This window comes from Bos mutus, chromosome 18 (assembly GCF_027580195.1).
Source record: "Bos mutus isolate GX-2022 chromosome 18, NWIPB_WYAK_1.1, whole genome shotgun sequence".
NCBI lineage: Eukaryota > Metazoa > Chordata > Mammalia > Artiodactyla > Bovidae > Bos > Bos mutus.
Window position 1 is genome coordinate 57520640 of NC_091634.1, and position 14736 is coordinate 57535375.

The window sequence follows — 14736 nt, forward strand, 5'->3', positions numbered from 1 at the left end:
TACCTTCAATTTGCTTCTAACCGACCAACTAATATTGAACCTGGCCTCTGAAAGGGAACAAACTTTGTTCTTGACCTCCAGCTATAAAGCCTTCTGGTAATCAGAAGCCTTGTTCTGGGCAGGAGAATCTTACCCTCCATCCTGGCTGTTTTTACAAGCGCCTTCATCGAACCTGGGCACACTGCAATTATTTCATTAACACTGTGTGTTGTGATTGTGCATGTAGGGGAGAAAGGGAAAACACTTCTTACAATTGTATGTAATTTCAGAGCAATTTGGTTCCCCACAGCAGGCCATCAGCATCACATTAATTACAGCCACAGCAATGAAACAGCTGCCAAGGACACAAAGCCTGTCTTCAGGGGACATGATCCAGACAGCATCCTTCATTAGGCTCCATTCTTGCTCCCCTGTTTATCCCATGGCTGCGTAATCCTTGACCTGAACTTTGAAGTTCAAACGCAAGCAGAGGCCCTTTCATTCCACTCTCAGGGCAGGAAGTATTGATCATTCCACAATCAGGGGCCGTTTGGGAATAAAGCCTTTGGCAATCAGAGTTGGCACTTTGAGGGCATCTGGATACCTCCACAGTGTCATGCTGAGAGTAAATTCTAAACCCCTTGCCCCGGCTTTGTCTGACTGCCCTATTCATAATGCCTCTACCCCATTCTGTTCTTTTCTGTTGCAACACCCTATCTTCATCCCTTTCAGAGATGTTCTGCCAAGCACCTTATTAATATGTGTTACTTATTTCAGCTTGTCTGCCTCCCTCCCAAGGACATCAAGTGTGCCAGCCTAATTCACTGGGGTACCCAGTGCTTGGCACAGCACCACAAATAGTAGGTGCTCAGAAGATGCTCACAGAGCGAGTAAGTCCATCAGCATCTCACTGGCTGCTGGGGAGGGTAGAGGAGAGAGGACGAAGGCAGGCTCTGATGAGACGCTGCCACTCCTTGTTGTGGGTGTGGAGGTAAAAATGCAGGTTCAAGTCCAAATTAGTTTAATTCCAGCAACTGTAGCTCTAGGTGGGAATGCAGACCTGAGTAGGTTCGTGATGCAGTGAATGTACCAGGAACGCAGCTTCTCAATTGCAGACACAGTAACCACTGTATTCAGACATGAGCATCTACGCTAGTGGTTCACACACTTGCCCCTATCACAGTACTGCCCCAGGAGCTTGAGAAAATTTGAGGTCCCATTGTATCTCCAAGCCAGTAGAATAAGGATATGGAGAAATGTCAGGCAGCCCTGGAGACCTGGTTAGAAAGTAGCCAAACTGAAAGGCTGGTCTCTCCACGGACCAAACAAACTTCACTAATGCTAAATTTATTCTTGACCAATGATTAAGAACACCAACAATCTCTGTTGAAATAAGAAACAAAGCTTTCTGGAGTTTCTCTGACTCTCTCACCTCTCTGCTTCATTTGAACAAAAGCGCCCCAAGTCACAGTCCTGACCATGTGTAATGAGCAGGGTGGGAACACAGGCTGTCTTGCAAATGAATGATGCAGATGAAAGACAAACAAGAGTTGGCCTATCAGGTCCATGTCCTTAGAAGAGCTTACAGCATGCCAAGCACCACACCACCCCCGTTCGTTAGACATGCATGGATACTTACTGATTTTGCAAAGCTGAAGAAGCTCTTGGTCTCTCCAGTCACCATGTTGGATGAACCTGCAAAGGGAAGACTCCTAAGTCAAGCTCATGACAATCAATCTCTTGGTTCACATGGAAGAATGGCAGTTGTTTGGCCCCAAACTGTCAAGAGCTTGAAAAGAAATTTAATTCAGCCTTGGAAAAGTGAGGGAAATGGAGGGGGTGGGTGGTGTCAAGCCAACAATTTTAACTAAGTATCACTGGATCAAAGAGGAAGTAACATTTCTCAAGGCGACCCTTTCATCACTTGGGAAAATTGGTCATGCGGCAAAAATGTGATTTAAGCCAACATTCTAATAAAGTGATGGGCTGCCAAAATGTCTTGTTGGTTCCGTTCTTGGAGACTGAGAAATGAACTCATTTGTGAGCTTCCTTTATGGTTTTAATTTGATTCCTCGGTGAGTGAGAGGCTTGGGGAGATGACATTGACTGGGCATTTAAGTGGTGCGGAGAGGTGGGGCTGGGCTAGAATTTAGATGGATGGAAATACAGGGTACAGAGCAACAGGTGAGGGTGAAAACAGGTTCAGAAGCCAAGGAAATGGTGTGACTCATGTTACCTCCAAATAGGTCTGGGCAGAAAGGAGAAAACCATTTGAGACCAAAGGTGTAGGTAACCGAGCTTTGCTAGTGAGAACAAGTGATATTCAGAGGGAAGACAGGAAGCTGAGTCAGGGAAGACAGGAAGCTGAGTCTGCTTGTGCAGAAAGAAAAGACCTCCTCCTGGGTTCTGGGTTTGGTGGAAGGTGAGAGATACTATACAATATTGGTGGCTTTTTAACAACTCCTCTGCTTTGTCCCCACAGATTTGGGACTAGGATCTTCTCAGAGAACCGGTAAATGAGAAAATCAATGTCTGTCTTAAACTCACTTCTTTGGCATTGGTGAACTTGCTTCTCCTTTTATGGCATGGCTTTTACGGGATACAAACATCACGGCACTAGGCTTTGATTACTTAGTAGTCAAGTGATTGATACAATGAATTAGATACTTGTGATACGATCGAGTTGTATTACACCAGAGTGACATTGTGAAACTAAGGCGAAAAAACAGCTAGTACATGAGCAAAGATGGATAAAGTGTCATCTGCATTTGACTCACATGTTGGTCATAGCCAATATCCATATATTGTACACTGACATTCATAGCTTCTCTTACCAATAGTAATAATTTTAAAATTATGCATCTGCCCCTTTCAACTATTAATACATGGCCACTATTGATGATGCCAGAATACTCCAGCAGTGAAAGCTTCTTCCTTCTCTTTCTGTCACAATGATCTGATGATGACAAAATGATGCTTGGCTGCTTATTCCTCTCACAGATCTCTTTTATAAACTTCTCAGCAAATAGTACAGAATTGAGTATTTTTTTCCTAAGTTATACAGAACTAAGGCTCAATTTTGTACTCTATTCCCATGGAACAGAGTGCTAAAAATCTCACACACTGGAGAACCCTAAGATCATATGGCTTTGGAATGTGACATCTGGCTTCAGATATGTTTTTTTTTCCCTTTGTGGAGACTAATGTTTAAATTGCTTTCTATGCCTATAACAAAGAGAAGAAAAAGGGGAAGGGGAAGGGGGAGAAAGAGGAGGTGATGTTGGAGGAGGAAGACAAGGAGGCGAGGAAGAAGAAGAGGGAGAAAAGAGAAAGAGGAGGCTCTGGGGTCTCATTCTTCTGGAGGAAACCTCTCCCAGATGTCCTTCATAAATCCCCCCAGACCCGAGAGCATATAAGTGAATGTAGAGGCAGATGTGGACTTCATCCCTTCAGAGCTTCTGTCTTGATTGGGACATACAGGAGTAGTTTAGAGGAAAGAAATCCTGTACTTTGCAACTTCATCTTCAGTAATGAAGATCTTCCCATTTATCCCCACACCCACCCCCACCTGCATCCTATCCACTCCTCTCCATCCTCCTTTGGGTCCTTTATTGCTTCATTTTTGGAACTTCCTTTGAAGCTATTAGTATTTCCCTCCTGTGCCACCTACTGTGGTCAGGTTTCATCTCATCACTACCTTGGCTTGGCCTTGCTTTATTTCTTGTAGAATGAGACATGCTTATAGAATAATAGTGCAGTAGGCACTTTTAGAATAGAAAACAATGGACAGCCATAGCAGTATCATAGAAAATATGAAAAAGTTGAGAACACCCCATCTTATTCTGCCAACATATCAGCACATCTCGTCTTTCAGAGCTTTTGCAAGCACACACGCAGTGCTCCCTGCACCCGCTTCTGTTGAGCACTCACCATATAAAATGTAGGTCCCCAGTGGTTTGAGAAGGCTGAGGCCTTTCCCGGTGTTGTCCCCACAGAGGCAATCCAAAACAATATCCACTCCTTCAGCAGAGATTCTACATGGCAAAACGACAAAGTAAAATATTGTAACCTGTCAGGGAACAAACTGTCAGTCCCTCTCCCTTCCCATGTCATACTGTTGACTCTCAGGAACACAGAGAGCTCTGAGAGCATCAAGATGTACAGCAGAAGCCTTGGAGTCCGTCTTGAAGAATTTCACAAAGCTGGAGGATGCTAAGCCCAGAGGGTGGTGCCAGCGTGGAAGGTCATAGTCTGTCTAGCCACCTTACTCATCATCCCTGAGCCTCCCCTTTCTCCTTTGGAAAGTGGACCTAGCATGTCTTTTTGTGCTAGGAATGAAGTGAGATGAAAAATGTGATACTTGGCCGATTGCCAACCACAAAACAGTCACTCTGACGCCAATCAACAACTCATATTTGTGGAGCTTGGGTGGCGTGCCCAACTCTGTCCAAGGTGCTGAAGACAGAGTGGTATAACCAGCAAGCTCCCTATCTTCGTGGGGCTTCCAGTCTAGCAGGGTTTGCCTTTTTCCTTCTCCACGTCCCTCCTCAGTGAATCTATAAAGGCACACTAATTTAACTTGCAAACTTCTGTTTATCCAATCTCCAGGTTCAACCTATAAATACACTCTCAGAGGAAGAGGGTTAAATAGAGGGGATCTTCCTACAGTGATGGAGGGTTCCAGCATACAGGGAATCCACATCCGTCCTCTATTAGGAAGATTCCTTCATCCGTTTATTTATTTAACATTTAGCAATTCACTTACTCATGCACTTAATAAACACGTACTGGGCTTCCTGGGTTAAAAGAGATTATGCAGGAGGGGCTGTAGGACTGGAACTCTCGGGAGATGTGTAGGGAAAATATTCCTGCCCACGGAGTTACCAGCTGTGGCTGGACCCTGCTCTGGGCAGACAAGAAAGGCATTTCCTCAGGTTTGTGAATTTGCAGGGGCTATCTTGCCTTAGCACATCACTCAGTTTTTCTACCCCCTCCCCAATCCTTCAGCAAAGTTCAGCCACCACCACTAGCTGATGTCACCAGCTGTGTCCACAGTGGCACCAACTAGGAAATTACACACGCACCTCCAGGGTTCAGACGTGAAGGCAACCTTCTCGTGCCCGCAAGAGCTGAGTCTAACAAGAGTGTGCCCTTTAAAAGCCCCCAGGCCTTGTCCAAAACCCAGCCCATTACAGAGGCCCTTCCAAAGAGATCAGCTTTGCTTTCTACCCAATAGAGGGCTTATCTCATGGGTGTGTCCGTTCAAGTTCCATCTGTAAATTAGCAACTGATGCTTTTGAACTGTGATGTTGGAGAAGACTCCTGAGAGTCCTTGGACTGCAAGGAGATCCAACCAGTCCATCCTAAAGGAGATCAGTCCTGAGTGTTCATTGCAAGGACTGATGTTGAAGCTGAAACTCCAATACTTTGGCCACCTGATGCAAAGAGCTGACTCATTGGAAAAGACCCTGATGCTGGGAAAGATTGAAGGTGGGAGGAGAAGGGGACGACAGAGGATGAGATGGCTGCATGTCATCACTGACTCGATGGACATGAGTTTGAGTAAACTCCAGGAATTGCTGATGGACAGGGAGGCCTGGCGTGCTGCAGTCCATGGGGTCGCAAAGAGTCAGACACGACTGAATGACTGAACTGAACTGAGAAAATTAGGCCAGTGGATCTCAAACCTCAGTGTGTCAGAATCTCCCTGGGGGCTCTTTAAGACATAGATTGCGATCCCCCCACCACCACCCACACCCCCCTCCCCAACCCCAGCTCTAGGATTCACTTGGTCTGAGGTGGGGCCCAAGTATTTGCATTTCTAAGAAGTTTCCAGCTGCTGCTGCTGCTGTTGATTTCAGTTCCACACTGTGGAAGCCCCTGGTTTACTGTTTAATTAGTCATTAATTTGTTCATTGAATATTGAGCACTGGTACTGCCCTAGGCATGGGGGATGTCATGGTGAACCCGAACAGATTTGATTTCTCCCTCTTTTTTGGAGCTTACTTTAGGCAGATATGAATCAAACATTATACAAATAAAAATTAAATTGAAATCGAATGGGGTCCAGTGCCACAAAGGTGCCATGAGACCGTCTACACTGAGGATCTGCCCAATCAGGGCTGCCAGGGAAGACGTCCCTGGGGAAGTGAAGAGTGGCAGGTGGAGCAGATATGTGGGTCAAGAGAGGTGGTAACAGGGTCCCAGGCAGAGGGAACAGCATGTAGACAGGGCACTCAGGGCTGGTGCACTGGGATGACCCTGAGGGACGGGATGGGGAGGGAGGTGGGAGGGGGGTTCAGGATGAGGAACACATGTGCACCCATGGCTGATTCATGTCAATGTATGGCAGAAACCACCACAATATTGTAAAGTAATTAGCCTCCAATTAAAATAAATACATTCATTTTTTAAAATCTTAAAAAAAATTAACTCTCCATAATGAACATTGGAAGACTGTGATGCTGGGAGGGATTGGGGGCAGGAGGAGAAGGGGACGGCAGAGGATGAGACGGCTGGATGGCATCACTGACTGGATGGACGTGAGTCTCAGTGAACTCTGGGAGTTGGTGATGGACAGGGAGGCCTGGCGTGCTGCGATTCATGGGGTCGCAAAGAGTCGGACACGACTGAGCGACTGAACTGAACTGAACTGAATGAACAAAATTGATTGCTTCATGTGAAAAAAATGCTCAATGTTGCTAATTATTAGAAAAATGCAAATCAAAACTACAATGAGGTATCACCTCAGAGCGGTCAGAATGGTCATCATCAAAAAGTCTACAAACAATAAACTCCGCAGAGGGCGTGGAAAAAAGGGAGCCCTCCTACACTTTTGGTGGCATTGTAAATTAGTGCAGCCACTGTGGAAAAACAATATGGAGGTTTCTTAAAAACTGAAAGATAGAACTGCCGTATGATCCAGCAATCCAGAGCATGTATCTGGAAAAAAACACAATTTAAAAAGACACATGCATCCCAATGTTCATTGCAGCACTATTTGCAATAGCCAAGACATGGATGCAAGCTGAATGCCCGCTGACAGAGAAATGGATAAAGAGGGTGTAGGATACACAGACAGACACACAATGCAATATTGCTCAGTCATGACAAAGAACGAAATAATACCATTTGCAGCAACATGGACGGACCCAGAAATTATCATAAAAATGAAGTAAGTCAGAAAGAGAAAGACAAATATCGTATGATATCACTTACATGTGGAATTTTAAAAGATGGCACAAATGAATTTATTCACCAAACAGAAACAGACTCACAGACTTGTAAAACAAACTATGGCTATCAAAGGGGAAAGGTTGGGGGAGGAATAAATGAGGAGATTGGGATTAAAAAAAAATAACAAATTGTAGTAAGGGTATTTCATTTCATCAAACTTTTATTTCCATTTACATATTTTAAAAATATGTGAATGAGGGTATGTGAGTTTATATGAACATGCAGAAGGATATGTGCATGAAACAAATGTGTGTATAAATAAGTACTAAGTCTGAACCACTATAAGATGAATTTTTCATGGTGTGTAATAATAGAAAAAAGTGGTTACAAACTTTCCTTGGTAAATGTTCTTTTCTTCTGGTTTGTACACTAATTGAAATGAAGCTGTTTAGAATGTTTAAAAATTTAAAAAAGGGAGGGAGCCTGCTGCACAGCGGGGCTGGAGAGGCAGCAGGAGGCGGTGCACAGACGCTTCTGAGGCCGGGCTGAGCCGCCTGCTGGGGAGCTGAGCACCCTCCTTTCTCACGTCCACAGGTCAGTTTTGCTCCCTCCCGTGGAAGTGAGAGCCTGCCCTGCCTCTCCTAGCCAGCCCTCCCGGACCAAGTCCTCCCCGTGAACTTCACTTCCCTAAGACCCTTCCCTCGGCCCGCAGGATGCCGCCCAGGTGCAAGAGTGGCCTCCCCGACACGAGGCTGTTCACACCTTCTGGGGCATCCCCGCTGGCCCTGCCTGTCCTCTGCTCCCCACTTCCTGTCCGGGGCTCCTCACATCCACGTTCTGCTCATGGGCCCACAACCTCCCCTCTGCCCATCCCAGTTCCTTGCACTGGCTGCCTGGCCTCGGCCTGTGGCTCCAGCCTCTGGACTGTGGTTCTGCAGAAATGCAGGGCACGCCCACAGAAACACGTGACCATATGCTCTGCCCACTTCCCCATCCTCACCTCTGACTCACCACCCTAGACATCCTGACTTTCTAGCTATTCCTAAAACCCCACATTTAAGAGCACCTACTGTGTGCCAGGCACAGCACTGTCTCATCTCATGAGGCCTCGTGTCAGTCCTGAGACTCAGGGCCAGTTATACCCATTTGATGGATGAGGAAACTGAGGCTCAGTGGAGTCAGTTGACTGTGTGGGGAATAGGAGGGCCCTGGTTTGAACCGGACGCCAAGTGAGAGCCCCAGAGATGGAGGAGGTTTTGTAGGGCGGGTTGTGGCCAGCCCGGGGGTGACTGCCACTGCCACTCATAGTCCCCACTGGAGGCTGAGCATAGAGTTGGGCAATGCACGGAGGTTGAAATAAGCCAAAAATTCGCTGCGCATTGCTGTCATCATATCCTTTGGAAGGTCAGTGGTGCAGTGGGAGGAAGGGAAGGGAGGAGATGGATTCTGTGGATGAGAAGCTGGGTACAGGCTGGTGTCATTCCTGGGGGCCCTGAGGGTGAGAACACGCCACTGACCCAATTTGGTTATAGAAGTCAAACCTGCGAGCAGACATTGCTCCTTTAAGGGCCAGCAATGTTCCTTCAGGTGAGAGCTGCAGAATGGAAAAGCGCTCCATCCCCTTGTTTAGTCACTAGAATCGCAGTTAGTGGATCGGACTGAACACTGGGTCTAGTTAAAATGCTCAGGTCCTGCAAGTAGGGACTTTCCTGGTGGCTCAAACGGTAAAGAACCTGCCTGCAATGCAGGAGACCCGGGTTCGACTCCTGGGTCGGGAAGATCCCCTGGAGAAGGGAATGGCAACCCACTCCAGCATTCTTGCCTGGAGAATCCCACGGACAGAGGAGCCTGGCAGCCTGCAGTCCATGGGGTCACGCCGGATATGACTGAACAACTAACACTGAACAACTTTCTTTCCACAGGGAGGCTTGGGTCAGGTCCTCCCTTGCTCATCCTTCTATTGACAAGCACCTTAGCATCATCTTTTAAAGGAACAATCATGAATATCACAAGCAGAGCTACACAGCTCGCCAGAGGCTCAGAGACCATCCTCATTTCTGAGCTGCCCCCAGGGCCCCAGTTTCTGGGAATGTGCACCTTGCCTGCATAATTACACAAACACAGAGAGGGCAGAGTTATAGGCAGCAGTTCCTACTCTGCTTTCTCCTGCTGTCATAAATCTCTGCAGACTTAAGAAGCAAACAGAAATAGCCCCAGCTCGGAGAGTCTCTATGCCAAATTCAGCAGCAAGATATTTTGGGATTGCTGATCCGAGATTTTCCTGTCTGTCTGTCCTTGGTCCCCAACCCCCTGCTCCTTTTCTGAAAGTGACGGCTCTTTGCTTCTCGCCCACTCGGATCAGTGGGGGATTTCTCCTGAGTGGTAGCCTTTGCCATTGAGTCATTACTGGGTAAGCGGCCCTTCGACTCTGTCAATCAAGAGATCAATTCCCCTTTATCATCGTAACTTCCATTTCCAGCTGGGTCCTTGGCTCTCCTGCAAGTCTTCTCGTTCAGAATCCCCTTTTCTCTGAGAACTCATCCATGCCATGGCTTTAACCATCACCTCTGAACTCATGACACAGGGATGAGGCGATTTCAGCGCGCCTGGCACACAGTAGGCTGCTTAGTAAAAGTTCACTGAGATGCCTCCCACCTCACTTAGCAAAACCACCTCTAGTAAGGAACCCTTTCTCTATTGTTTTCTCTCCGCTCTCTCCTGCTGGCTAGGCTTTTGTTAATTTCCACTTGGCCTCAGTTTCTTTGTAAGATGTGGAATTTCCGTCTTGCTGGATACACATCAAATGGTCTCACTAAGATGCTCTAAAGAGCAAGAGGACTGATGCAGACCTGGCGTAGGACTCACTCCCCGCCTCTCTCTAAGGACTAAAATACTTCCCAGTCTTCAAGCTCCCACGTGGGGGCTGTCCCCCTCTGTGCTCCCTCTGGTCTTTTTTCTCTCCTCTTTATTTTTAAAGCCCTTACAGTCAGATGCACACAATTCAAAGCTTCGAACTCTTCCACTTTGTTTCATCTCCTGAAACAAAGAGCATACTCATCTCTCTCCTCGTGAAAAGAGAAGGGGGAGTGACATAAAGGCTAGGTCTGTATTATAAATATTTCCCCCCATTCCCTTTACAATGTCTGGTTCTAGGCTGCAGACATGTTCAAAAGAAGCAGACTGACGGACTGGTTGATAAAAGAATTTCCGTCCCAAGAAATTTTACGCTATTATTTTTTTCTAGTTGATTACACACAACATTGTGTAACAAACAATATCCACGGATCAGAAAAGAAGGAAAAGTCACTCTGCATTCCACTCCTGTTGCATCTTAGTGGGTGGATTTTTTTTCTCTTTCATTTTATGTCCTTACACGCCAAGGATTTATACAAAGCTGTGATCACAGTGTAGCTGGAATTTGGCATACTGCTTTTTTCACTCAATATGCTACTATGGATATTTTTTTCATTTTCTGACAGAGTCTTCATAACTAGCATTTTTTTTTAGGGGCTGCATAATACTCAAGTGTGTGGGTGTAGTGTAATCTACCGAGCTGTTTCCCTTCTGTTGTTGATGGGGGCTGGTTCTGAATTTTCACTATTACAGACGATGCTGTAATTCACGCTGTCGGTCCATCCTGGGCACCTACAGCGAGGCAGAAGGAGTACTTGGCTCTGCAACAGGCAATATGGACCTGTGGCTTTTATCTTCTTCAGGATTATTTCCTGAGGGTAGGATTCATGGGACAGAGAGTTGAAATATACCTGTGACTTCTCAAGTCATTTTTAGGCTAATCCTAGGATCTCTACTTAAAAACTCAAGGAAGTATTGGAGGTCATGTTTGCAGGATGGTGGTCGGAGGAGATACTCTCAGATGCTATTATCTTCCACTTATCTGACATCAGCAGAAATCATCGATTCTGGGCTAAAGGGAGCAGGTCAAGTGCAGTGAGGGGATGAGGGGATGGTGCAGCTCCTGGGGTGTGGGGACCACAGAGGCTCCCTGGTATGGACTGTCACCTCTTCAGAAGACTGCTATCCCCTGCTTCTCTTCTGCTACTACCTCCCAAATCCTCTCACCACATCCTCCAGCCGCACGGGTCTCCTTGCAGATTCTGGAACTGACCAAGTCTTTCCTGACCCTGGGCCTTAGCACACGCCATTGCCCTTGGTCAGAAATGCTCTTCTTTTGGCCTGATGCTCATCCCTCAGTTCTCAGTCCAAATCTCACCCTTTGATGGATAACACATCTGATTTCCCCATGTGCCTGTGCTTATTTCACTAGCACCTTGCATTTCTCCACCAGAGTGCATACCAAAACTATAAAGCAATGAACCTTTCAATATCTTTTGTCCTGTCTTCCCCACTGAGACTCTAAGTTCCTTGAAGACAGTGATTCTCAAGGTAGTTTCTGCTGGATCTGCTGCCCTAGCAGAGTACCTGGCCCACCACAGATACTTGGTACTTACTAAGTTAAGTTGGTCAGGGCAGGAACAGAGAAAGGGATGCTTGCCAAAATATCACTTCAGAGGATGAAAGAAAAGAGGACAGAAAGGATCAGATCACAGCTTGAAAGATACAAGCTAAAGAAAGGAAGGAACTTCCCCGGTGGCTACTCAGTAAAGAATCCACCTGCCAAAGCAGGAGACTCGGGTTCAATTCCTGTGCAGAGAAGATCCCGTGTGCCACAAGCACTGTGCCTGAGTGCTGCAACTCCTGAAGCCCGTGCACCCAAAGCCTGTGCTCCACAACAAGAGAAACCCCCACACCGAGACGCCCGAGAGCCGCAACCAGAGGGAGTCACTCCCTCTCGCTGCAGCCAGACAAAGCTGCGAGTAGCAGCATCGAAGACCCGGCGAGCCAAAAAAAAGGAATAAAGAACCACCTGAGGGGTATAAGAGTAGGCAAAAATATATTCTGAGAGTCTTTCAGACTACTATATATAAAATAAATAAGCAACAAGGATTTACTGTACAGCACAGGGAACTCTATTCAATATTCTGTAATTACCTACACTGGAAAATATAATCATCTATACTTAAATTTTTTACAAAATGCCTGTGATCTCTGGACATCTGAGAAATGGATGGTGAAGTTCTAATATCTAGCTTTTAAGCTCTCTTTTCACACCTCATGGGAAATACTGGGGCAACCTTAAATAGCATGTAGATCTCCCCATTCAATATCTAAAAACAAATCGGGGAATTCAGACCATCAGAAGGCTTTCCTTTCCAAGAAACTTCCCAAGTTTAACCTAATCTGGTCCAAATCTATCACTTCAAGCAACCAGATCTCCTGTCTTGCAGCCCTTAATCAGGGGTGTGGAGAAAATGGTTTCTTTGTTATGATGTTAGCTAGACAACTTAATCCTTTGCAGCTTACAATTTTGTGCTGGAGACTGAAAATATATAAACAGTGGCTCTGGAACCTGGCTGAATCCTCCCAGGGACTGCGAGTGGAGCAGAGCCTGGGAATCTGCCTTGAATGCTCAGAATCAGCAGGGGGAGACCCACAGATCATCTGCAAGTGTGGCAGCAGCTGAGTGTGCCATCTGATTCCCTGTGTTGGCATGCACGTAGCCGTGATCAATGGCTTCAGGATCACAGGTAAAATACGGATCTGGTTATAAACCAAAGTCTCCCCTGTGGAGACCGCAACAGCCAGCAGACTGACGCCTCTGCCTTCAGACTCCCGTCTCCCATTCATTCTCCCTGCAGCACCAGTGACTGTTTCAAGCCCATGTCCCATTTGTCACCACCGTGGTCCTTTGGTGGCTCTCAGTCACACCCAGGTTGGAGTCTACATTCCCTGGGGCTGTTATGTGAATGCATGAGAGATAAACTTCTCTGTGTTAAGGTCGTGTTGTAGCAGCTCTCACAATTCAGCTTGGTGAGTTACTTAACGTTTCAGTTCCTTGGGTTTATCGTCTCCAAAATGGGGATAATAATAAGGTTGTTGAGAGGATTAGATGAGCGAATTACATGTGAAATAGCCCAGAGCTAGTAATATGCATGTTCATCATTATGGCATTATGACCCTGAGAAAGAGAGAGTGCGTGCATGCTCAGTTGCTAAGTTGTGTCTGACTCTGCAATCCCATAGACTGTAGCCCACCAGGCTCCTCTGTCCATGGGATTTCCCAGGCAAGAATTCTGGAGTAGGTTGCTGTTCCCTTCTCCAGAGGATCTTCCCGACCTAGGGATCGAACCCGGGTCTCCTGCATTGGCAGGCAGATTCTTTACCACTGAGCTGATGACTATTATTAGCCCTCCTCTAAATGAATACCCCTGTTCTTTAAGAAGGGGCTTCCTTGATAGCTCAGTTGGTAAAGAATCCACCTGCAATGCCGGAGACCCTGGTCTGATTCCTGGGTTGGGAAGATCCCCTGGAGGAGGGATAGGCTACTCAACTCCAGTATTCTTGGGGTTCCCTGGTGGCTCAGCTGGTAAAGAATCCTCCTGCAATGCGGGAGACCTGGGCCTATACAGTCCATGGGGTCGCAAAGAGTCAGACACGACTGAGAGAAATTCTTTAAGACAGAAGCGCAAGGACCATCCCGGTGCTCTTTAGAACAAACATCTTACCTCTTCACTTCCTGCACATAGTCTGCGTTTCTGTCGAAGAGGTGGGTCACGGAGTCCTTGATAGCTTCGTGCTTGAAAGTAGAAGCTGTTCCAAAGACGGTCACGTTGGGGACAGTGGAGCACAGCTGAGCCACAGCTTGGCCCTAGAAGTGAAATATAACAGACAAGTCACATAGAAGAGCTACCACCCGACAGCTAAGCTTGCTGGGCAAAAAGCAGGATTTCTCGGCCTTGGCACTATTGACCTTTTTTTTGGCTGGATTGGTCTTCGTTGGAGGGGGCTGAACTGTGCATTGTGAGATGTTTAGCAGGATCCCTGGCCTCCACCTACACGGTACCAGCAGCATGCCCCCAGCTGTGACAACCAAAAGTATCTCCAGTCAACATCGCTCGTTATTAGATGCAAATCAAAACTACAGCGAGATACCACCTCACACTGGTCAGAATGCCCATCATCAGAAAATCCACAAACACATGCTGGAGAAGGTGTGGAGAAAAGGGAACCCTCTTGCACTGTTGGTGGGAATGTAAATGGACACAGCCACTATGGCGATTCCTTAAAAATACTAGGAATAAAACTACCATAGGACCCAGTAATTCCCACTACTGGGCATATACCCTGAGGAAACCAAACTGAAAAAGATACAGGTACCGCTGTGTTCATTGTAGCACTATTTACAATAGCTAGGGCATGGAAGCACCCTAAATGTCTATCAACATATGAATGGATAAAGAAGCTGTGGTACGTATATACAGTGAAACATTACTCAGCCATAAGAAGGAGCACGTTTGAGTCAGTTCTAATGAGGTGGATGAACCTAGAGCCTATTATACAAAGCAAAGTAAGTCAGAAAGAGAAAAGCAAATATCATATATTAACACACATATATGGAATCTAGAAAGAGGTACTGAGGAGCCTATTTGCGGGGCAGCAATGGAGATGCAGACACAGAGCACAGACTTACGGACACAGGGGTGGGGAGGAAGGAGGTGGGACA

At 46.5% G+C, this 14736-nt stretch overlaps 1 protein-coding gene across 1 annotated transcript in view; it reads right to left on the reverse strand.

The window, feature by feature from the left end:
• The window catches only part of VAT1L (vesicle amine transport 1 like), a 166025-nt gene that overhangs the window by 78665 nt on the left and 72624 nt on the right, over nt 1-14736 (reverse strand). Inside the window, exons 4-6 of the mRNA XM_005905698.3 lie at nt 13739-13881; nt 3910-4013; nt 1619-1674 (exon numbers count right to left, since the gene is read on the reverse strand). Coding sequence (XP_005905760.1) covers nt 1619-1674; nt 3910-4013; nt 13739-13881 — 303 coding nt within the window. The remainder of the gene's footprint in view (nt 1-1618; nt 1675-3909; nt 4014-13738; nt 13882-14736) is intronic.